A 26,631-nucleotide genomic window follows, 5' to 3' on the forward strand; every position below is an offset into this window, starting at 1 on the left:
TATGGATAATGACCTATGTATATGTGTGTGTGTATTTGTTTGTGTGTCTGTGTTTGTCCCCCCAACATCGCTTGACAACCGATGCAGGTGTGATTACATCACCGTAAGTCCTGGGGTCAATTTGCTCGACTAAAGGCAGTGCTCCAGCATGGCCCAGTCAAATTACTGAAACAAGTAAAGAGAGTAGTTTAAATCAGAGATGTAAAGTTTGGTTTATTTTTTAGTTCTGTTTATCTCAAATTTTTTTTTTGGCAATAAAACTAAAAAATTTCATAAACCAAAATTGAAAATTCAAATTTGAATTCCAGTTTTTTTTTTAAATTTTAACATTCCATCTGGGTATTCATTGGCCTTTGGAAGATAATGGCAATGAGAAAGGAACTCAGAAAAGAGAGGTAGTAAACCTACTACATAGCATCTGCTGCAGCTCGCTGTTGTCCTATAGTAAATACTATCTATAACTGCTGTTATGTAATAAGAGGAATGAGGTGTGTGACAGTTAACATAGTACAACACATGCTGAAAGATGAGAGACGAATGCTACTTTGGTGAATCATCAGACACATGGTAATATGAGAAAAAAGATGTCAAACTCCTGATGAATATGTTGTGAATTGGGGGTTGATTTTGTTGGCAGCTGATGTGGAAGGATAGGTGAGGTAGTTTCTTTGAGATGAAAAAAAAACAGAAGCTTTATTGTAAGCTATCAATAAAGCAAGAAATAGAAAGGAATTATATTTAGAATAGTTGTTCTCAACTGGAGTCCACATGGCTGTGTGGTAATAAGCTTGCTTCTCAGCCACATGGTTCTGTGTTCAGTCCCACTGCATGGTATCTTAGGCAAGTGTTTTTTACTATAGCCTCAACAATTTTTTTTTAGGCAATTCTTAATAATATTTAATTATAAAAATATCTCTTCCTGTTTTTACTTGTTTCAGTCATTTGACTGTGGCCATGCTGGAGCACCATCTTTAGTCGAACAAATTGACCTCAGAACTTATTCATTGTGAGCTTAGTACTTATTCTATCAGTCTCTTTTACCGAAACACTAATTTACGGGAACTTAAACATACCAACATCAGTTGTCAAGCTATGGTGGGGTGACAAACACAGATGCACAAATACATACACACTCACACACACACACACACATTCATACTTTTATAACATAGCTTTGTGTAATCACATCATCATACAGAAAATTGAAGTCATAGATCATCACTTTATTAAATTGGTCTTCAAACTAAATATTCATTTTTTTTTTCATAGAATTGAAATGGAGAAAAAAAACATATTTAAGCACCAATATGAACGCAATATAAAAGAGCAACTGACCTGTTGGGAGAAATCATACTACATGCTATAGTATACTATAGAACATGTTTATATTTTTTGGCCAACACTGTGTCATAGATATATGTAATCATCTTATGCACATACGGTGTCTTTATGGACAAAAAAAAAAAGAGGGATCAGCTGGGCTTAGTTTCAATCTTGTGTTGGCATTTCATCAGCATCTGAGTACCCTCTTTATCTATCCACAAAATATTGCTTATAAATTCGATGACTGGCATCTGTGCTAGTGGAGCGCTAAGAGTACCATATGAGCGTGATCATTGCCAGAACAACAAACTGGCCTCCGTGCCAGTGGCACGTAAAAGAAACCATTCCAGCATGATCAATACCTGCATCGCCTTACTGGCACTTGTGCTGATGGCACGTGAAAAAACATTCAAGCAAGGTTGTTGCCAGTGCCGCTGAACTGGCTCCTGTGCAGGTGGCACATAAAAAGCACCATTTGAGTGTAGCCGTTGCCAGTACCGCTTGACTGGCCCTTGTGCCAGTGGCATGTAAAAACACCCACTACACTCTCGGAGTGGTTGGCACTAGGAAGGGCATCCAGCTGTAGAAACTCTGCCAGATCAGATTGGAGTCTGGTGCAGTCATCTGGCTCACCAGACCTCAGTCAAATCAGCCAACGCATGCTAGTATGGAAAGTAGACATTAAACGACGATGATGATGATGAAATTCATCTCTTATTATAAAAGGCAGATTTTATCTGCCTCCCTTTGTAACTTATAGAAATCTACAATATAGGATTTCTTCAATTACAATTTACCTAGCATTTTTAAGAGTAGAATGCATCGGGTCATGCCAGGTCCAGTTTTTAAAATTTAAACTCCAATTAAGCAAAATTTACAGAAAACTCACATTTTGGTGTGTATGTCAAATGCTTTTCTTAATGTGGTTTACACCACACGCACACGCACACACACAGTGTGCGACGAATAAAATGAAAGTAAATAGCGACAGTGATTTGAGGAAGACTAAACTGAAAGTATTTAAACCACTACTCAAAAAATAAAAAAACACAGCAAACAGAAACAAATAAATACATAACGATTTACTCCTCACACAATTTCTTCAATTAGAGTTTACCTAAGATTTTTCAAAGTACTCCATTCGGTCATGCCATAATATATTTCTTTCAATTTCACCCCCAATTAAGACAAAATTCGAGAAAACTCAATATTTTAACATTTCACTCCGAAAGCATTGATGTACATGTGTGCGTGCGTGAGTGTGTGTGTGTGTGTTTGATGGGTTGTGCGACACAGAAAGTGTGGTGTGTAAGTGAAGTGCTTTTGTTAGTGTGTGTAAAGAGACAGACAGAGTGAAAGACAGAAATAACTGAACTTTTTTTATTCACTTTTTGTAGTGAGTGACTGAGAGAGAAAAGAGAGAGAGAGGTTATGTATGTATGGCTTCAGTGACACACACACACAAAAACACATACCTACGTACACCTAAAGCACGCACACACACACACACAAGCGGAGCGCGAACTTCAAAATTTTGGTAGTATTAATTTGCGAGCGTACTTCTAAGCACGCGTAATTGAAAGTTTTCACTATGATATCATCACGTGCGAAAAAATTCGAAGGGTTTTGAACAATTGAGATACAGATGTCACGCCTGTATTGAAACCATTGCTAAGCTGCCGTAATTGCTTAATTAAGACTTTGTTTAAATTGAAAGGGGCAAATATGTGACGAGGTTGAAAAAAAATACCCCAGAAAAAAAAATGTACTGCTGGTATTTATATAATTCACTACTATTTTGCTACAATGTCATGAAAAAGAAAAAATTTAGGTATGTAAATCGAATTCGCCACCCCCTTTTCCCCGTTCGCGTTTGTGTAAAAAAAATTATTATTTAAGTTTTAAAAATTATTTACTTTGTTCAAAAAATATTAATATTAATTAATTTTCAAGAATTATTTAATTTTATTCTGTAAAATAGTAATTAATTCATTTATTTGTAAATCCGCGAGGTTGTTACTCAGGCACCTAGAATGGTAACCTTCAACTAACACTATCTCCTCCGAGACCCTGCGGCGCAAGTTGACCAAAATTGAGAGTATAGCAGAATTTGCATTTATAACATACCACATGCCAGATAAAATAGCAGAAACTGTTTATTGAACTTAATTTGATAGGAGGGAAAGTTAAGTGGAAAGGATTTCAAACAGATTCTCCAAATTGAACCAACAACCAAGAGATCTAGCAGTTGACAAAGATCAAGTGGTTGAATGACATCCATAGTCTCATTTGCTCATGTTTGGAAATCCAGCAGGATAGTGTAATGACAGTTGCTTTTGATAGGACCCTATGGAAGATGTGCCTACAGATTCTGCCCCCATGACCCTTTGAAGAATAATGGGTGGTGAAATGGATGGAGAGAGTTAAAATAGTTTGTAAAATAATCAGTAAAGCACTTTCCTGGTAGACAAGTTACAAGGATATGATTTTGTTATCTCAGGAAGCCTGTTGCTCTGTACTGTCTCATACTGGTATATATAATATCTAATAGCAAATATTTATTGATAAATTTATTTTCTTCCCTATTTAGTATAGTATATGTTTATATCACACACACACGTTATATTGTTAGGAGGTTTGCTTTGGGGCTAAATGACTTTTGTTTCAATCCCACAACACAGGGCAAGTATTTTCACACACACACACACACGGATACAGTTAGGAAGGGCATCCAGCCATAGAAACTGTGCCAAATCAGATTGGAACCTGGAGCAGCTCTCCAGCTTACCAGTTCCAGTTCACCCATGCCAACATGGACAGCAGACATTAAATGATGATGATCATAACAAACCATTTAACATCTGTTTCTCTTGCTGGCTTGGCTTAAATTGTTCCACAGGAATTGGCTAGTCCATTTGACCGCACTAATCCCTGCTGTCTTCTTTGGCTTGGTTTCTATGGCTGGATGCCCTACCTAACACTGACCACTTTTTGGAATGTACTGGGTACTTTCTATGTGGCACCAGCAGCAATGGGGTTACCAAGTTTGTTGCAAGACAAAACCCCTCAAGTGAGGAGTGGGAGTAGTATTGAGGGATAGAGAAAGGAGTTATGCACTCAAGACGAAACATGGCTGCCTCAAGTGGAAGAAGGGGAGAGTGAGAGAGATAATGGTGGTGATGGCAAGTGGGCCAGAGGGTGGGGAGAATCAGTGAGGGTGATGTGTGTATGTGTGTGTATGTATGTGTTTGTGTGTATGTATGTGTTTGTGTGTATGTATGTGTTTGTGTGTATGTATGTGTGCGTATGTATGTATGTGTATGTATATGTGTGTATGTATGTATATATGTGTGTATGTATGTATGTATATATGTGTGTATGTATGTATGTGTATGTATATGTGTGTGTGTATGTATGTGTGTGTGTATGTATGTATATATGTGTATGTATGTGTGTGTATATATGTGTATATGTATATAAATTTGTATGTAGAGGATGGGATTCCACACAGTTTTTATCTACCAAATTCACTCACAAGGCATTGGTCAGTCCAGTGCTATAGTAGCAGACACTTGCTCAAGATGCTGTACAGTGGGAGGGAATACAAAAACACATGATTGCAAAGTGACCTTCTTAAGCACACAACCATGTCTGAAAAATAAAAAAAAAATTTTTTTGTTACTTGCTTTGCAAACAAATCCTGAATCGGTAAACAAAATCGATGAGAATTTAACATTGTTGTTTTATTTGCCACTCTGTATTTGCTAGGTTTTTAAAAACTTTCCTCTAGCCTGTTTTATTTGTGTTCAGATTGTCATATTTAGATTATAAAGGCTGGTTGCTTTATCAAGGTCTAAAAATACTTCAGCCTTCAATAGCTTGTTCTTTCTTTGTGGAGTAACACACGTCATTTAGCTACAATAAAACTACCACAGAAAACTGGATTGTTATTTTCAGTACTCCAGCATGGTCTCAACTACAAAAGTTTGCATTAAATATACCAGTTAGGTGGTGGGGAGCAACACAAGTGGGTTAGTGCGTTCTTACTCACACCTTTACTTTCTCTCTCTTTCCCTTTCTTCTAAACAAGAAAATGGATTTATTTGTTACACTAGACATTTTTTTTCCTTTTTCTTGTTTCAGTCATTTGACTGTGGCCATGCTGGAGCACCGCCTTTAGTCGAACAAACCGGCCCCAGGACTTATTCCTTGTAAGCCTAGTACTTATTCTATCGGTCTCTTTTTCCGAACTGCTAAGTTACGATGACGTAAACACACCAGCATCGGTTGTCAAGTGATGTTGGGGGGACAGAAACACACACACACACACATATATATATACATACATATATACAACAGGCTTCTTTCAGTTTACGTCTACCAAATCCACTCACAAGGCTTTAGTCGGACCGAGGATATAGTAGACACATGCCCAAGGTGCCACGCAGTGAGACTGAATCCGGAACCATGTGGTTTATAAGCAAGCTACTTACCACACAGCCACAACTTCCCAATAAAAGTGATCTTTTTCTTTCTTTTTCTTTTTACCCAATTGATTTACTTAAGCATCAGTTTTGAAGTATGCTTTAGAAGTTTATCTGAGGATAAAGAAATGAATTAGTAGGATCAATAATTCCCTAATGAAAACCTGGTGAAGGTAAAGAATATGCACACCCGGTGTTTAGGGTTAGTTTTAGGGTTAGGGTTATGCCGAAAACAGGTGGTGTACGTATTCTTTACCCCTGCCGAAAACATGGTACACATCCTAAATTTGCATTTATTTACTTCTCTTTGTATATTTGCGGGAAGAGTGTTCTTTATTCTGATTTTTGCTTTATTCATTTTGTTGTAAATTTATGCTTTTGACTTCAACAACACTGGAATTGCATAAGAATTTATCATCATCAATGTCATTCATCAACCATACATTTAATTTTCTGTTGTTGGTATGAACTGAAAGACTTTTCTGTAGCTGGATGCCAACAGAAAAAAAGCAAACATAAAAAATCAATGACACTTTCGGCAAGTGTCTTCTTCTGTAACCTTTGGCCGACCAAAGCTTTGTGAGAGGATTTGATAGACAGAAACTGAAAGAAATCATATATAATCAGTGTGTGTGTGGTGTTTGTCCTCCACCACTGCTTGACAACTAGTGTTGATCTGTTTACATCTCCCGTAACTTAGCAGTTTGGCAAAAGGGAGATGGATAGAATAAGTACCTAGCCTTAAGCAAAAAATAAGTATTGGGGTCGATCCGTTCAACTAAAAACTTCAGCATGACCACAATCAAATAACTGAAACTAGTAAAAAATAGAAGATATATATATACATGCATACATATATATATATATGAGTGGCTGTGTGGTAAGTAGCTTGCTTACCAACCACATGGTTCCAGGTTCGGTCCCACTGCATGGCACCTTGGGCAAGTGTCTTCTACTATAGCCTCCGGCCGACCAAAGTCTTGTAAGTGGATTTGCTAGACGGAAACTGAAAGAAGCCCATCGTACATATGTATATGTATATATATATATATGTGTGTATGTCTGTGTTTGTCCCCCCATCATCGCTTGACAACCGATGTTGGTGTGTTTACGTCCCTGTAACTTAGCAGTTCAGCAAAAGAGATCGATAGAATAAGTACTAGGCTTACAAAGAATAAGTTGTGTATGTGTGTGTGTGTATATATATATATATATATATATATATATATATATATGTATGTATGTATGTTTTGTGTGTCTGTGTTTGTCCCCCCCCCCATCACTTGACAACTGATGTTGATGTTTTTACATCCCCATAACTTAGTGGTTCTGCAAAAGAGACCAATAGAATAAGTACTAGGCTTTCAAAAATAAGTTCTGGGGTCGGTCGTTGCCAGTACCGCCTGACTGGCCCCATGCTGGTGGCACGTAAAAGCACCCACTACACTGTCGGAGTGGTTGGCGTGAGGAAGGGCATCCAGCTGTAGAAACTCTGCCAGATCAAGATTGAAGCCTGGTGCAACCATCTGGTTCGACAGCCCTTAATCATACATCCAACCCATGCTGGCATGGAAAGCAGACGTTAAACGATGATGAGGATGATGATGATATATATATATATATATATATATATACACACAAGAGTTACAGAATGGAGTATGGGAAATCTGGGCTACATATGTTTCTTAGTGAGTGGAAATCCAAGTGAGGTGCATACCACTGGCTACTCTTCAGGTCAAGGATATCTTGATTAGATTAAAGGCTACATTGTCACAAGGAGATACATGTTGATGCAATGTGTAGGAGGCACAGTATGTGAGGGATATATGAATGAGGGGAGAAATAAGTAAAAGAAGAAGGAAAGAAAGAAGAGAAAGAAAAATACATTCATGAAATGAAATAAAATATAGTGGAGTGAGAGAAAGGAAGAATTGGACTGGTGGTGGGGGGGGGTCCGTGACACAAAATAGTATTTTTAGCTTAATCATGGAATTCAATAGTGAGATTGACATTTGAAGAGATCATAAAATGGAGGGGGAGGGGGGAGAAATAGTTTTGGTCATGGGGGACAAAAGAAAATATATATGAATAAAGCAAGGTAGGGCAGGGAGTTTAAGCTAGTGATTTTTATGGTCAAAAGGCATAAATTGGTACAAGAAAAAAAAAAAAATTAATGTAGTGAAGGTGTATGTTGGCATATGTATTTGTATATTTACGGGTAGGAGGGGGGAGAGAAGAATATTTTAAGTAGTAAAAAAAAATATGGATAGAAAATTGTAATTGACAATTTAGGAATTAAAAGGGGAGAAAAAATATTGCTGGTTTAATACAGTGAGCTTGCAGAAACATTAGCATGCCGGGCGAAATGCATAGCCGTATGTTGTCTGCCATTACGTTCTGAGTTCAAATTCCGCCGAGGTCGACTTTGCCTGTCATCCTTTTGGGGTCGATTAAATAAGAACCAGTTACACATTGGAGTCGATATAATCGACTTAATCCATTTGTCTGTCCTTGTTTGTCCCCTCTGTGTTTAGCCCCTTGTGGGTAGTAAAGAAATAGGTATTGAGGGTGGATGAGTGGGAAAAAGAATATATGGGAGTTATAGGGAGACAAGAACAGGGTGGAGTTGTAATTATTTGTATTTCGAGAATAGATTTAGTGCTCAATATTTGCAGGTGAATATTGTACTGCTGCATTCATTGACGGACAGCAAGCCAGGGAGCTGCACCAGATCCTATTGTCTGCTTTCACATGATTTCTATAACTGGATGCCCTTCCTAACACCAATCACTTTACAGAGTGCACTGGATGCTTTTTATGTGGCACTAGCACTGGTTTTGTTTACATGGCACCAGCTCATCGGTCTTCGATAAAAGTAAAGAAATCTGCAACCTTCCATCTCAACAAACCACTATTGTTCCTGAAAGTTGTTTTTTTTTATATCCACTACAGATTGCCCGAAGCTAACTTTCTTCCTACAGATAATATTATCTGCTGTCAGTAGAGTAGCAAGCTGGCAGAATCATGAGCACACTGGGCAAGATGCTTTGCAGCATTTCATCCATCTTAACATTCTGAGTTCAAATTCTACTGATGTTGACTCAACATTTCATCCTTGGTGGGGTGGAGGGTTTCAATAAAATAAGTACCAGTTCAACACTGGGGTTCATGTATTTGACTTTCCCCCCAAATTGCCAGCCTCATGCTAAAATTTGAAATCAATATTATCTGCCGTCATTGAGTTTTCTTCTAAAAGCTCCAGGATTTGTCTAGGAAGACTGCGCGAAGGAGACAAATGAGAGTAAGAAAATATGTAGATCTGTTGGGGCTATGCCAAAGCAATGGGTGATAAGCAAGGTGTGATCTCATCAAGGTATGATCCTCTCAAGGCGTGATCCCATCTTGTCTTCTTGTCTTGAGACAGCATTCATCCAGGGCAGGTTGAGCTGGCTTCATTCATCCTCAATGTTGCATCACTCACAAATGCTGACCAGACCTGGCGATTTGAGGCTAACGGCCGCGTGATCTCCAAGCACTCCTTATTCCAGCAGTGAACATCGTAGATATGGGGGCCTAGGTTGGGTTCCAGATCAGCTTTGACTGTCATCAGCCAGGTTTTTTGTTGTCCACCACATCACTTTCGCCAACCCTGAAAGGGAGCTGGGGCAATTGCTTCGTAGATGAATCCTCCTGGTTGACGACGGAGGGCATGACTCAGCCAATGCAGACGTCTCGTTAGGATGACTTGTCGGAGGGAGGTGACTTTGCACTAGTGTTGCACCGAATTGTTGGAGACAAAGTGATGCCATCGGACACAAAGGATGTGGCTTAGACAGAGGTGATTGATGGATTCTAGTTACTTAATATCTTCCACCCTCATCGGCCATGACTCGCTGCCGTAAAGGAGAATCGTTCAAACTAGTGCTTGGTAGATCCGTACTATGGTGGTGCGTCGGATCTCAGATCCATCAGGAGGTTTTCAGGTCAGTCCCTCCGTAGTGCTTAAAATATGCTTGGCATTACATGGAAACAGTAAATGGAAGGCCATCAGATTGGCTGTGGAAGATGCAGAGGTTATTTTAAGGTGGCTCTGGATCTGGAGGCACAAACTCTATAAGGATCAGTACAAGCTGGACACAAGTTTGAGTTTAATCAACCCCAGACAGGTTGCCTGGGTGAGGGTGACTGATGCTGAAAACCTGAAATATTTAATGACCCCAGGAAATATAACCAATGATATGTCCAGGTACATCACTGGATGATATATGACAAGCATAAAAGCTTATTTCATTGATTCACATGTGTATTAATATATGCATATGTTGTTGCTACTACTGTTGTCCTTGTTATTTTGACCTTGGTCAGCTCCAGTCAAGTAGGCCTACAATCAAAGATGTCTCAGCCATGACTATCGCCTCCTTCTAGATGGTATGATGGAAATTGAGGAAGACATAGCTGCTGTTTCTAGCAAGGCATGTAAAAACATAGAAACTCCCTTGTTGCTTTATGTTTGTATGTGCATGTATATAAGCACGTGTGTGTGTGTGCCTGTGTCTGTCTGTGTATGTGCTTGTGTGTATATAGCAAGCATGCATGACTATGTAAAGCATTGACCTTTTCAGGGAGTGCACGCTACCGTCCGGTCTCTCATGACTTACATAACATGTGTCTTGTGACACCAGTATTTGTCATAGCATCCAAAGTACTTTGACACAGATTCCACCCCCACCTCACAATGTATGTAGTTAAATAGGGGTGATGGTGCTGGAGAATTTCAATCAATTTTCTCTACTGGAATAGCAAATACAGCATAATAATAATAACAATAATAATAATATAATAATAATAATAATAGTAGTAGTAGTAGAAGCAGATATCTCCCCTTAACAAGTCATCCATCATGTGATGTGTTGCATAAATAAAATGTGTCTATTCTGTAGTAAAACTGCTTCAAGAAAGAATAAAAACTTTTAATATTTCATTTAAATTTCCATTTTCAATTCCATTTCCGTCTTTTGTTGTTACACCAAGCATTTTTGAATGTTTCCCTTTAATTTTAATCTTGTTTCTTTCACTTGTTTAAGTCACTGGACTGAAGTGAGGCTGGACCATAGCCTCAGAGGTGTCTTCGTTGAATAAATCAACCTCTACTTATTTTTTTTATGCCTGGTACTTATTTTATCAGTCTCTTTTGCTGAACAGCTAAGTTACAGGGATGTAAACAAATTAGCACTGGTTGTCAAGTGGTGGTGGTGGAGGACAAACACAGACACACACACACCTATTAATGACTCGTAGGGACACCATATTTCGTTATGCAACTATAATATACTCCAGTACTACAAAGTATATTAAATGCTTTTATAAGTGATGGCTATAATTTCTGTAGAAATAACCTTAACAAGTGATATAAATATATATATATATATATATATATTATATATATATATATATATATATATAGGCGCACACACTGTAGAGTAACTTGTAGTCTTGAACAGGACACAAGAAATTACCCAGCAAGAGAAGTTACTAGGGACTAACAACTCATTGTTAGCTTGAGTACTACATATGGACTATTGTGGTTAGCTGGTATCTGAAACTGACTTGAGAAGAAATATGGTAACCACCAGGATAATATATCCCTTTTAAACTCATTTTTTATATATATATATACTTTATTAATAAAACTGCAAAGACATCATAAAAACTGTAACTCAGAGTTTCATGTTCCTGTTCATCAGACAGTTTTGGTTGAGCTGTCCAATGAATGGGAATGTCAAACTCTGAGTAACAGTTTTTGTGATGTCTTTGCAGCTTTATTAATAAAGCATATTACTCTACCTCTGGTATTTGAGTACTATTTTTTCCACCTTGTTTCACATCTATGTGGTTACTCTGGTATATATATATATATAAAGAGAGAGAGAGACTTACAGGTTTCCATACTTTCATCATCATCGTTTAATGTCCGTTTTCCGTGCTAGCACGGGTTGGACGGTTCGAAAGGGGTCTGGGAAGCCAGGAGGCTACACCAGTCTGATCTGGCAGTGTTTCTACAGCTGGATGCCCTTCCTAACGACAACCACTCCGTGAGTGTAGTGGGTGCTTTTTACGTGCCACCGGCACAGAAGCCAGTCAAGGCAGCACTGGCATCGGTCACGTTCGGATGGTGCTTTTTAACTAAATTCCTCAATTCACATACAAGTCAATTTGTTCAACTAAACCTTTCATGACAGTGCCCCAGCATGGCCACACTCCAGTGACTGAAACAAATGAAAGATAGGAAATATATTCCTAGAAGTCCTTTTTTCATTTTTTTTGGGGGGGGTATGTTTTCAAATCTTTCTACTTGACTATAATTATTTTTTTCTCTCATCAAGGAATTTATTCACCATACTGTTTTTAATATGTTCTTCATTCTTGATGAAAGAAACATTAGTTCTGTCTCATCAGTATTAAGGTTCACTATTTTGACATTTACCTTCAATCACAATAAACTGACTGGTTTGATATCTGCTGTGATTTACATTACAACTGATTAACTGTTAGCGACTCAGCTGTACCTTTTGTGTATCTGTAGCGAGATCTTTGACAGGCTGACAAGAAAGAGAGCCATAACTTTAGATAAACTACTGTAATCTGCAGCAGATGGAACCATAAATAAAGACCATCATTGAATTAGTTGACTCGATAGTAATATGGTAGGGGTTTGAGTTTTTTGCTTTTTGTTTTTTAACATCAGTGATATACAATGTTGGGGTGTTTCTAGTCTGAGTTATAGTATGTCAATAGGATATAATTATATGAAATTGAAGAGCCAGTGGTCATCAGAAGAAGATTCGGATCTTTTTGGTTTGATTGGCAGTTTTTTCTAGCGGTGTCATATGAAATTGTCACCCATAATTATCACCCTAGTATCACTCTATTGCATTTCAATCTGTTTTAGGGTTAGGGGTGGGGGGAAGGGTATCTTTTTTTTTTCAGAAATGTAAATAAACCCAATCTGTTTCTTAAACGAGGGACATATTCATACGACACAATGTTTTCACCTCAATAGACGGTCATTGATTGGTTGAAATTGCAGAAATTGAAGAAAAAAACAACAAATATCTTACAAACTATAGAATGTTCTCAATAAAGCCAAGGGAAAAAGATGTTTTATAAACAAATTCTACCAGTATACGAAGTTTAAAATTTTTTAGTTACCTAGAAATTATGTTAAAAACTGCCGTTCAAACCAAAAAGATCCGAAGATTCTAGATTAGTGGTTTTCAACTGGAGTCCATATGATCCTTGAGGGTCCATATAAGATTTTTGAGGGTCCATGCAAGCATGATAGTAAATTGGGGATCCACAGTAGTATTTTAAAGGTCTGTAAAAAAAGTTTTGATTTACATGTATTTATTACAAGAAACAGCTCAGTTTCTTCCTCTAACATTTTACATAGTTCAAAATATGCAAATGAATGCATGAAAAACAAAATAGGAATTTTGAAAGAAATATCTATAAAGCTAAATTTTAAACATCAAAATGGCTATAAATAGTAATCAAGGGGGTCTCATCATCATCATCATCATCTTCGTTTAATGTTCGCTTTCCATGCTAGCATAGGTTGGACGATTTGACTGAGGACTGGTGAACCAGATGGCTGCACCAGGCCCCAATCTGATCTGGCAGAGTTTCTACAGCTGGCTGCCCTTCCTAATGCCAACCACTCTGAGAGTGTAGTGGGTGCTTTTAACGTGCCACCGGCACACTCGTTAAGCTGAGTAGAAAAAAGGAGTAATTTCATATGATGCAACCTGTCTTTTACTCTTTTACTTGTTTCAGTCATCTGACTGTGGCCATGTTTAGTCAAGCAAATCAACCTCAGGACTTATTCTTTGTAAGCCTAGTACTTATTCTATCGGTCTCTTTTGCCAAACCGCTAAGTTACGGGGACGTAAACACACCACCATCGGTTGTCAGGCGAAGATTTTAATTGTTGTAATTCATTCTGAAAATAATGAAGAATTCAGTAAAATAACTAACATAATTAATTTTGTTGTATCTTGAGGGGAGGGTCATTATACCAATGATAAACACATGCACTGGTTCTATTTCACTTCTTTTATTATTATTTGTCGATTTGTTAATATTTAACCAACTAACTAATTGATTGTTTGTTTAATCATTTTGTCAATGAATCAATCAGGTTTATGAAAGTCCTCTTGTCACCATCTCTGACTTCGTCAGTGACATGCCCTCTCGACTCTAAGTCTGCTTCAGTAATGTCATTGCAACGTCTGTATAGTGTGGTTGTTTGTATGTTCACTTTTAGTAAAATATTTGTGGTTTGATTTCCACTCAAGAAAACTAAATAGACAGAGGGTAACCAAGTTAGTCTCTACTCCAGATCTAATTAAATGTCATAATTGAATTATGCCAATTATTATTGCCATAAATTAGCCTAAAATTTTGATGGAAGGTTTTAATTTTAATCATATTAAAACTGGAAGTTTGTATAATAGAACCAGAGGGCAGTCCTAGGAGGGTTTAGTGTCAAAAATGATAAATGAAGAAAATTTAGTTTGAGTATTTGTTGGCTGTCAAAGTTGATAATCCTCTCCAAAAACTGATTTCTTTAACAACATTTATTCTCTATCTGTATTGATTCTTGTCTTCCTTTCAGAAAATCAGATTTGATACCATCTGATTTCTAAAAAGGAAGACAGGAATCTTCCTTTCTAGACTTGAGTATTTATTGAATAATAATTATTTTTATTTTGTTTCTCTTTTTCTTTTTGTTTCAGTTCTTTGAACAAAAGCCAGGATAGCACCGTGTGTAAGTAAATAATTATTAATAATTATTATGTTGGTAGGAAAACAGCAAGCCAGAAAAATTATTGGCTTGCCAGACAAAACACTTATTGATATTTCTTCCTGCTCAGTTCAAATTCTGCCGAGGTAAACTTTGCCTTTCATCCCTTTGGAGATCAATAAAATAGAGTATCAGTCAAGCCAATATCATCAATGTATCTCTTCTCAAAACTGTGGGCATTGACCCTGCAATGGACTAGTGTCCCATTTGGGAGGTATTTTGTGATCCTGACCGCTTATATGCACCATGGAAACCAGGCAACAGGTGTTATGAGTAGGGTCTAGGGTAAATGGTGCCCAGGGCCAGCATCAAAACTGCACCTCCACCCTCAACCAAAAAGTGGAAACTCGCATAAAAATGGCTTAATTAGAAAATGATCTTGGCCAAAATTGCACCCCACCCTTTCAAAGTGATGCCCAGGGCATGTGCTCTGCTTTCCCCACCATAGCTGCTTATGAGTCCTGGTGCTCAAGAAAGAAAAATCAAAAACATCAGGTTGGTAGGGAAAGGTTGAAGTGATGAATATGTGATGGTGTAAGGAGAGGAGTGAATGAACAAACATGCAAGAGTTTAGCCCAAGTCAGCTCTGATTAAGAGAGATACAATAAAAAGCATTTCACATGTAACCATTCTCTTTTTTCTTTTTTTTTTTTTTTTTCCAAGGCAGCATTGTCTAGGATTACATTATACAAAACTATTGAAAAGGTTGCAAGACGCAATGAAAATTTTAGGAAAATAAGATAAGAAAAAAAGTGGAAATTTTTAATGGTGTGTGTGTTAAATTATAAGGCACCAAAAGAAAATGACTCTCCCCAGATACAACAGAATATGCTTCAACACACGAACTCATATAAAGAATCTTGCAAACCAAATCCAAAAACGAAATACATTATACAAAATTTCCTTTTTTTAAGAGAGAAGGCTGGGATTCAAAAATATTTGTCTGTTATTCCTAGCAAATCAAGTGATTAAACAGTTCCTTTTTCATTGAGAATGGTGTCTGAATATGTGAGAGGGTTTTTTTTCTTTTTCCACATCTTCTCTTTCTCTCTCTCTCTCTCTCTCTCGCATCCCCCCCCTGACAACTCTATCAGTCTCTTCTTTCTAATTTCACCTCTTTCATCTGCTTTTCTTTTTCCCTTTCTATTAAAACTGTTTCTGCATCAATACTACACAATTATTTTTATATAACAACAATAATAATAACTAGCAGGACCCATGAGTATTTCACAGAATTAACGGTAAACCTATTGGTACATCTGAAAGCGTAGCCTGTGTTGTGTCTGTATGGAAAGATAGTCGCTCATCTACTATTCATTGAAAAGTGAAAGAAATTGGAATACGATGATTACTTAATACACTTTATATACTTTATACACAATTCTATAGACTTAAAACACAGCAGTCATAAAATAAATATTCACTTTTATTTCTCCATTTTTCTCATAAACAAAAAAAAAGTATCCCGTACATATAGGTGCAGGAGTGGCTGTGTGGTAAGTAGCTTGCTTTACCAACCACATGGTTCCGGGTTCAGTCCCACTGCATGACACCTTGGGCAAGTGTTTTCTGCTATAGCCTCGGGCTGACCAAAGCCTTGTGAGTGGATTTGGTAGACGGAAACTTAAAGAAGCCCACCAGATATATATATATATATGTTTGTGTGTGTGTCTGTGTTTGTCCCCCCCCTCCGCCCACCATTGCTTGACAACCGATGTTGGCATGTCTACATCCCCGTAACTTAGAGGTTCAGCAAAAGAGACCGACAGAATAAGTACTAGGATTACAAAGAATAAGTCCTGGGGTTGATTTGGTCGACTAAAAACTGGTGCCCCAGAATGGCTGCAGTCAAATGACTGAAACAAATAAAAGAATATAATACAACCTTTAGTTAAATTTCTTATATCTTTCACATAAATAAGTGTGAATATTTCACAGAATTGCACTAATGTGTTAAGTGATAGGTGATATAAAAAACTTAGTTCAATTAAAAAGAAATACACTTTTCACTCTCCAATCACCACCTCCTCCTCCACCACCACCATCATCATCTCCCTCCCCTCTCTCTCTCTCTATCTCTCTCTCCGCTCTCCCCCTCTTTCTCTCTGTCTCTCTCCCATCTCTCTCTGCCTTTTTTTAACCTGACCATCAGAACATCACCCCTCTGCTAAAATTATACTTATTTAATCAACCCCGAAAGGATGAAAAGCAAAGTCGACCTCGGCAGAATTTGAACTCAGGACATAACAGCAGACAAAATACCGCTAGGCATTTCACCCAATGTGCTAACGTTTCTTATTTCTTTACTGCCCACAAGGGGCTACACACAGAGGGGACAAACAAGGACAGACAAACGGATTAAGTCGATTATATCGACCCCAGTGTGTAACTGGTACTTATTTAATCAACCCTGAAAGGATGAAAGGCAAAGTCAACCTCGGTGGAATTTGAACTCAGGACATAACAGCAGACAAAATACCACAAGGCATTTCACCCAGTGTGCTAACATTTCTACCAATTCGCTGCCTAAGTAAAATTGTTGTCATCAATACATGTGCCGGTGCCAGATAAAATGCACTCATGCCGGCGCTGCATGAGCACACCCACAATGGTGGCCTGTAAAAAGCATCCAGCCATAGAAACTATGCCACAACAGACAATTGAAGCCTGGCCAGCTCCTGCCAAACCGTCCAGCCCATGCCAGCATGGAAAACGGACATTAAACAATGATGATGATCTATTACATGTTTGCATGTTGATTTCAGTAGTTTTAATTTCTTTTTCTTTTTTTTTTTCTCAGATAACCATTGTCATCGTATATCAATAAGCAAGACTGACACAGCAAAAACCAAGAAAACGCTTATTATAGCCAGCTGTCTATGTCTTTTCTTCATGATTATTGAAATTATTGGTAAGTAACTTTGGAATTTTATTGTTTAGTATCTTCTGGTTTAAAAAATATGAAGATAAGCCCTTAAATTTCTTGTGTTAGACTCTCCTTTAATTGTTTCAGTCATTGGACTTCGAACTAGTCGGGGCGGGACGACGTTTGGCGTTAGGAAGGGCATCCAGCCGTAGAAACACTGCCAGATCTGACTAGGCCTTCCGGCTTCACAGACCCCAGTTGAACCGTCCAACCCATGCTAGCATGGAAAACGGACGCTAAACGATGATGATTGGACTGTGACTATGCTGGGACACTGCTTTGAAGGGTTTTGGTCAAACAAATTGACCTCAATACTTAGTTTTCTGAAATCTGGTATTTATTTTATCAGTCTCTTTTGCTAAACATCTAAGTTGTGGGAATGTAAACAAACTAATACCTGTTGCCAAGCTATGTGAAAGGGATGCACACACACGTGTGTGTGTGTGTGTGTGTGTGTGTATACCATAAATTTATAATCTGGAATCAACTTGTTTAACAATATGCCATAAAACCCTCATAATCAAGAGAATTTTCTAAGTAACCGTGTACCATAAATCGAGAGGGATTCACCTGGTTAAAAGCGTATCATATATTTATGGTCAGTGTATTTCCTATTTAAATAAACTTGTATAAACAATTTTAACAACAACAACAGCAGCATCAATGACAACATTTGCAGCTACAACCCCTCCCCCATCGCCAATGACCTCCTTATCAACAATTGATACACTTTTACTCTCACTATATTTTTCTTCTCCTTACTAAACTTTTTATCATTATTATTGCTGTTATTGTTATTCATATTATTAATACCATTATTGCTATTGTTATTCAAATTTATTTTCCTTTTATATGGTGCAGAGGGTTTCCTTTCCTTGTTTTTTCTTCCTTTTTTTTTTTTGTATATGTTCGTGTAGCTTAGTGGTTAGGGTGCCAGCACCATGATCGTAAGATTGTGGTTTCAATTCCTGGACTGGGCTACGTGTTGTGTTCTTGAGCAAAACACTTCATTTCACGTTGCTCCAGTTCACTCAGCTGGCAAAAATGAGTAACGCTGCGATGGACTGGCGTCTCGTCCAACTGGGGAACACATATGCCACTGAAACCAGGAAACTGGGCCCATGAGCCTGGCTAGGCTTTAAAAGGGCGCAGTGGAGGCATGTGGCTTAGTGGTTAGGGTGTCAGCATCATGATCGTAAGATTGTGGTTTCGATTCCTGGACTGGGCGACACGTTGTGTTCTTGAGCAAAACACTTCATTTCACGTTGCTCCAGTCCACTCAGCTGGCAAAAATGAGTAATGCTGCAATAGACTGGCGTCACGTCCAGCTGGGGAACACATTTGCCATAGAAACCGGGAAACCGGGCCCATGAGCCTGGCTAGGCTTTAAAAGGGTGCATTTATTTTATTTATATGTTAAACATACCACACTGCCCAGTTAGACACCACCATCTGGCCCAGAGATATCTTTAGCAGAGTTTGCTTCTTTGTTTCCTTTTTTCTTTTTTTCTTTTTCACCTGAACAGCTACAGTGTAGTTGTGAGGGAGCCACTAAGTGGGTTTGAGACATTGATTTTTTGCTGTGTATGGGATGTGAAGAGACAGGCCTAAAAGGAGAGACTCAGTCACCTGTGTAGCTGTTTCTCATTGGTCAGGAGTGAACCACATTTTCTGCCAAGAATAACTGACATAGAACCGGTGAAGTTCTGACCAGTCAGCTGACTTACAGTGCCAAGAGAAAACCAAAGTGTTTTCCTTGTGGCTGCATTGCTGTTCAGGAATAAATAAATGAATTAAGCTTACAACACCTGGAAATTTTCACTCACTTTCAAAAACTGGGCAGTACCCAGCAGCACAATTCTTCCAAGGCTACTCTCCAGACTTTTTCATGTATCACACAGCTTTCAAGCTTTCCCACTTTCCAACCTACAGCTGGTCCTTCTGGCCTGTTACCAAAAATACCTCCACTAAATTTGTGGAATCCTCTCTTTCTGTCTTCTCATCAACAATAGCTCAGTGGGTTGTACTCCTATGGAAAAAAAAAAAAAGATTCCGCCTCTTCTGCCCATTTTCCATACACCTCCTCATTGCATATGTTTGGCCTATCTCCTGATGAGACATTGACTCCAGCATTTGGAGATGTAATACAGCAGCATCACCAACACATGAGTTGTCATCATCATCATCATTTAACATCTGTTTTCCATGCTAGCATGGGTTGGACGGTTTGAACAGGGTCTGGGAAGCCAGGAGGCTGCACAAGACTCCAGTCTGTATTTCTACAGCTGGATGCCCTTCCTAATGCCTACCACTCCATGAGTGTAGTGGGTGTGTTTAACGTGCCACCGGCACAGGTGCCAGGGGAGGCTAGCAACAGCCACGATGGGTTGGTGCTTCCAGTCAAGCCAGGAAGTGTTTATCATAAATATAATCTCTAGATCTGGAACCAGAAAATGGAGATGAGATCCAAGTCCTGGTAAACAGCTACTTGTACTGTAAATTTCTCTCAGAACTTATCTCCAAATCTAATCTTACTATGGATGTTGTTGTACATTAATGAAACATTCATCTATGCTTAGGTACTTTAAAACTAAAGAGAAAAGACTAAAGACTTCTTCCTGATTAATAAGCACAAGACAGTGATTTCTTAAATGTGCAATATGGCATTTGTGATTCCATGACCTGATCAAATCTAAAGTACATCTTATTCAACTTAAATTTTTTTTTCACATGAATTAATTGCTCCAGTGACAGCATTTGCATAGAAAAATAACAATAAAGTGAGTCTTAATATATTTAATACAGATAACATAAAACTATCTGATTAAAAATAATAATGCAGTGAGTAAAAGACACCCAATGATTAATATTTTCATAATTTTTGTAAGAGCAGGAGACAATTCTGGATATGTTTCAGTCTTATTAGACCACGTCAGCAAAGTATGATTTCACTATGTTTATTGAAGTAATAATGGAAGAATTTCTGTACGGTATTGTAGGTGTGAAAATTTAACATTATTTTGTGAAATAAAATATGTTAACCCTATCTTGAAGCTAACTCTATCTCAAAATAACCTTTCTGAAACATTGATAGATCATATCCTGAAGGTGATGGAGAATTTGAAATAACTGCAATAGCCCCACTCCTTTGTATTTATTTCTCCTTTTTGTAGCCATTGACAACAGTAAAGCTCTTATACCGGTTATTGACAATAACACTTCATTGTTACAATACCTAATTAACAAACTCACTAATTAGAACATGACTTGCATAACTTGTTGCTTTCAACAACCATTGAAGACCAGAAAGAAATGAATGAAGTAGAATATATGCACCCACCTGTTTATTTCTTTCTATTATTTCTATTTATTTAATTTATTCAATCTAAATTTGTCATTTAACATCTAGTCTTGCTGAATGTTGCCATTCACGATAAGTTTCTTCACAAATACTTCTAAGTAATGTGTTTTTACCTTTGCCTTTTTTACTTGCTTCGGTCTTTGGCCTTAACCCTTTCATTACCAACCCGGCTGAAACCAGCTCTGGTTCTGTAGTACAAGTGTCTTGTTTCCATAAGTTTTGAATTAAAATCTTCCACCAAACCTTAGTCACAATTTATGTTCCTAACACTAGCTGAATGATAACTTAGTTATTTTACTAAATTCTTTGTTATATTTAAACTAATTGAAAGAAACACAGAGCATCTCAAAATAAATACAGTAATGAAAGGGTTAAAGGGTTTCAGCCAAACCAATTGACTCCTGTACATCTTTTGTCTTAAGTCTGGTACTTATTGTGCTAATCATTTGCCAGACTACTAAGATACAAGGTTGTAAACAAACAAACACCAGTTGTCAAGAAGTATAGGGCATCAAGCACAGGTGCGATCTTAGACACACACACAAACACAAACACATACATGTAAGACAGGCTTCCTCGCCGTTTCTGTTCACCAAATTCATTCTCAAGGTTCTCAAGGCATTGGTTGGACTGGGGCTACAGTAGGAGATGCTTACCCAAGGTGCTGCACAGTGGAACTGGCCTAAAACCACATGGTTGCAAAGCGAGCTTCTTAACCACATTTTAAAAGTATTTCAGTCAAGTTTAAAAGTCTTAATGTATCACCACACCTGAATATACAATTTTCTGTTCAGTAACAAATCTTAATAATTTCCTTTTTTTTTTGTTGTTGTTGTTGCAATTTTCAACTTGCAGCAACAGAGAAACAATATGACAGGATAAAACCAATTTCCTTATCATACAGAGATTTTTAATAACTCTGTCACAGTGGTATATAATTTCATAAATATTAGTAAAACTAGAATATTAGCAAATACAGTTCAAACACAACACAAAAGACACAAAAGCAAGTATAAATATGTTTCGTGGTGCAGCTGACAGCTCTGCTCAATTTCCTTTAGCTGTCATTTCGTTTTGTAAAGGCTTGGCTATCAAGAGGTTTCCAATGAAAAATTGATGTCATGGTGGATCATAAGGATACTGTTGATGATAACGATGATGATGATGATGATGATTCCTATTATTCTAAACAAAACTTTATTTGCACAGCCATTTCAAAATGACAAAGAAAGTGACAAAGAAATATAAAAAAAAAATTCCTTGCCATGTGCTGTGATAAAATATTATGTATCTTCATCAGGATTCGTTTGGTTTAGTTTGAGTGTGGAAATTTTAGCTCATGATGATGACAATGATGATGTTGATTAAAAATTTTTTTTTTTCTTAATATTGAATTCAACTTGTGGACAGAGATGCGGTCAAGGCAAGTTGGCAGAGTCGGTACAGCATCAGGTGAAATACCTAGTGATGTGTGTTGAAGCTCACTATACTCTGAGTTCAAATTCTATGAAGGTCAATTTTATCTTTCATCTTTTGGGGGTTGATAAAAAAAAACATTCTTTTGGTGCAGGCACTTGTCTGGAAATATTCTACTCAACCGTGTGCTGGAGCAGCTGTGTGGTAAGGAGTTTGCTTCCCAATCCCATGGTTTTGAGTTCAATCCCACCACGTCACCTTGGGCAAGTGTCTTCTACTGTAGCCCTAGGCTATCCAAAACCTTGGAAGTGGATTTGGTAGGTGGAAATTGAACCAAGCATTTTGTGTGTGTGTATGCATATATATGTGTGTGTTTGTATGCACGTGTGTGTGTGTGTGTGTGTGTGTGTTTGTATGCATATATCTGCGTGTGTTTGTATGCATATATATGTGTGTGTTTGCATGCATATATGTGTGTGTGTATGCATGTGTGTGTGTGTGTGTGTATATACATGTGTGTATACATATATATGTGTGTATGTATACATATGTGTGTTTATACATGTATGTGTGTTTATACGTGTCTGTGTTCATACATGTGTGTGTGTGTGTTACTGCCTCCCAATCTTGACATTGTCTGACAGTTGTAAATTAGTGTCAGGATCATATAAACGGTGTCCTTCATTTCCAGTCTTTTATAAAAGCAAGTCTGGTCATGGGGGAAATGTTACCTTACATGGAAACAAGTGAGGGTTTGTGACAGGAAGGGCATCCAGCCATAGGAAATCCACCTCAACAATTTCCATCTGACCTATTCAAGCATGGAAAAGTGGACATTAAAGTACTGATAATGTGTGCATTGGCAAAACGACTCAACTTAGAATAAGTTAATCATCATCATCGTTTAATGTCTGCCTTCCATGCTAGCATGGGTTGGACGATTTTGACTGAGGGCTGGCGAACCAGATGGCTGCACCAGGCTCCAATCTTGATCTGGCAGAGTTTCTACAGCTGGATGCCCTTCCTAATGCCAACCACTCTGAGAGTGTAGTGGGTGCTTTTTATGTGCCACCAGCACGGGGGCCAGTCAGGCAGTACTGGCAATGACCTCGCTCGAATCTTTTTACACATGCCACCGGCACAGGTGTCAATGAAGCAACGTTGGTAACGATCACGCTCGAATGGTACCCTTTTACATGCCACAGCATGGGGACCAGTCAGGCGGTACTGGCAATGACCTCGCTCGAATCTTTTTACACATGTCACCGGCACAGGTGTCAGTGAAGCGACGTCGGTAACGATCACGCCCGAATGATGCCTTTTTAGGTGCTACGGGCACGGAAGCCAGTTGGTTGCTCAATCAACGATCATGCTCGGACAGTGCTCAGGCAACGATCATGCTCGGACAGTGCTCTTGGCACCCTACTAGCACAGGCATAAGTGCCAGTAAGGCGACGCTGGTAACGATCATACTCAAAAGTTGAATATACAATATTGAACAATGGGGGAAAAAAATATTAAAATGTTTAAAACACTGAAATATAGTGGATAAATATTACAAAGTATTTTACAATCATCAAAAACAACATTCGGAACATTTCAGAAAGGTGACTAAGAGATAATGAAGAAATTAGTACTTAAAAATAGATTAGCCACATTTATGCTTCGTAGTTACAAGGCCAAGATTATTTCTACTAGGTTCTATATAAGTTCAATTAGTTATCTCTTTTGCTTGTCACCACCTCTCTCTCTCTTTCTCTCTCTCTCTCTCTCTCTCTCTCTCCCCCTCCTCCACCCTCCCTATGTGAAAAGTGACATTTTGAAACCATTTGTTCTGATTTACTTATTTATCTATATCATAAATGGAAGTCTAACACTCAGCAATTTTTGAAAATACTGTGTCTCACCTGATTGTTATAACAGGCATTCATTTTCATTCATGTCAATCAGTCTCAACTTAGCAATCATATCTACTGTACTTACTCATGTATAAGTCACACTTGTGCATAAGTCTCACCCCTTATTTAGTGTTGTTGGTATAAAATTTTTTTCCTTTCATATTCAGACTTGCCCTATGTATAAGCTGCCCCCCCCCACCACCACCACCACTGTATAAATTACACACTAGTTTTCAGTTAAAATCAAGTATAAACTTTACCTTTCATCCTTTCGGGGTCGATAAATTAAGTACCAGTTATGCACTGGGGTCGATATAATCGACTTTATCTGTTTGTTTGTCCCCTCTGTGTTTAGCCCCTTGTGGGTAGCAAAGAAATAAGTATAAAACAAGAACACTCAGAGAGTGCAAACCTCCACCAGGGCAACACCAACGTTCTCTCAAAGATTAGCCAGAGATGATTTTTAAAATGAGAATATCTGAGATAAACTCAACTGCTCTCACAAATGAGAATACTAAAAATGAACCTGACTGCTCTTAAAAATTAAGTAAAAAAAAAAACAAGAAAAATAATCCAGAAACCTTATCTGGTACCAGATCGCTCCCAAAATCTAATCATTTCATGTGAGTCACGAGGCCTAACATCCTTGAAAGTTTCATCTGAATCCATCCAGTGGTTCTTGAGATATCTTGTCCACTGACAAACAAACACAACTGAAAACAATACCTCCGCCTTCACCAAGGCGGAGGTAATAATGTGACTTCTATATGAGTAAATATGGTATATTGTTAACAGCTCTGAAAACAAATTTGTTATTATACTTAGCAAATTACTAAATTATATTTTGGTATAAAGGAGCCCAACATGAGTTTACTATGAGAGGGAGAGAATTTGTGTGTGTGTTACTGAAGCTAAAATAATTTCATAGGCTGTTTACTACTTGAGTTTCACATAAATGATCATCAGACAGAAGTGAGCTTTTGAAGCAATATAATGATTTTAAGATATTGCAATGAAAATCAGTTGGCAGATAATCAAATAAACATTTAAAGCAGATTGAATCAAGAGCAAAGGTATGAGCATACTTTGCATTTGATAAACCTCATGTAGGTTAAAATGACCATAGTGGTAAGTCTTAAATAAAAAAAAAAATCAACTTTACATTTTGATGGAGACTTTTAATTTAGACCACAATTATACAGTAAGTTTGTATTATAGAACCAAGGGCAGATTCAGGCATTGCATTACATTATACATTTCCTCAGAGTCAATAGAAATGTATTGGCTCTGACTCTAACAACCCAATAATTACTTCTGACTCCATGACTCCAATTCTGAATTTTCAGTCTTGTGCAGATCTTTTTAACATGTTAATGCAGATGTAAAAATTCTACCGAAACTAAAGGTTGTATTTTGTTTCATTTTAGGTGGTTATTTAGCTGACAGTCTTGCAATTATGACAGATGCTGCACACCTTCTCACAGACTTTGTCAGTTTTCTTATTAGTTTACTCTCAGTTTACTTGGCATCACGACCAGCTACAAAGAAATATAGTTTTGGATGGCACCGGGCAGGTTAGTATGTGCATTTTACTATTTTCCTTATTTTTTAAATAATTTTTCCAATTTTCTAATTGCCACGTATGACTTATTTCTTTAGGTCGTTAAGTTTATAAATCCTTATTTTGAGTATTGAAGAATTAAAAAGGAACATACATGAACCTGAATTATCTAACCGGAAACCTATGTTGTCACATAATCTGCTAGAAATAGCAACCAAAATTTCTTCAAATCACACTCAGCTGTCTTGATAAAAAGAGAACATTGAAAACGATGGGAGTGCACAATGGATAATGAACGAAAAAGACAGGATTGCATCCAACTGGATCTAAACAACACCTGGAAAGTGTATGATGAAATGCAAGAAAATTTTTAAGATGGAACTATGAAAGTGAGATAGGACACCTCTGAAGGATGACTGTGGCCATGCTGTGGCACCGCTTTTAGTTGAGCAAATCGACCCCAGGGCTTATTCTTTGTAAGCCTTGTACTTATTCTATTGGTCTCTTTTACCGAACCACTAAGTTACAGGGATGTAAACACACCAGCATCAGTTGTCAAATGATGTTGGGGGACAAACACAGACACACATACATATATATATATGACAGGCTTCTTTCAGTTTCCGTCTACCAAATCTACTCACAAGGCTTTGGTCAGCCCAAGGCTATAGCAGAAGACACTTGCCCAAGGTGCCACGCAGTGGGACTGAACCCGGAACCATGTGGTTCATTGCTTTCTCATCGCAGATCTCTCTCCTTAATATATATTGCATGTGTGTGTATATGTGTATGTATGTAT

At 37.8% G+C, this 26,631-nt stretch overlaps 1 protein-coding gene across 2 annotated transcripts in view; it reads left to right on the top strand.

Annotated features, from left to right (window-relative positions):
* Window positions 1–26,631, top strand: part of LOC115210830 (zinc transporter 2-like) — a 68,452-nt gene that overhangs the window by 28,558 nt on the left and 13,263 nt on the right. For both annotated transcript variants that reach the window (XM_029779579.2, XM_029779578.2), the window contains exons 2-4: window positions 14,603–14,634; window positions 17,471–17,581; window positions 25,699–25,845. In XM_029779579.2, the coding sequence (XP_029635439.1) occupies window positions 14,603–14,634; window positions 17,471–17,581; window positions 25,699–25,845 (290 nt within the window). The remainder of the gene's footprint in view (window positions 1–14,602; window positions 14,635–17,470; window positions 17,582–25,698; window positions 25,846–26,631) is intronic.

The sequence above is a fragment of the Octopus sinensis genome, linkage group LG4, assembly GCF_006345805.1.
Source record: "Octopus sinensis linkage group LG4, ASM634580v1, whole genome shotgun sequence".
NCBI lineage: Eukaryota > Metazoa > Mollusca > Cephalopoda > Octopoda > Octopodidae > Octopus > Octopus sinensis.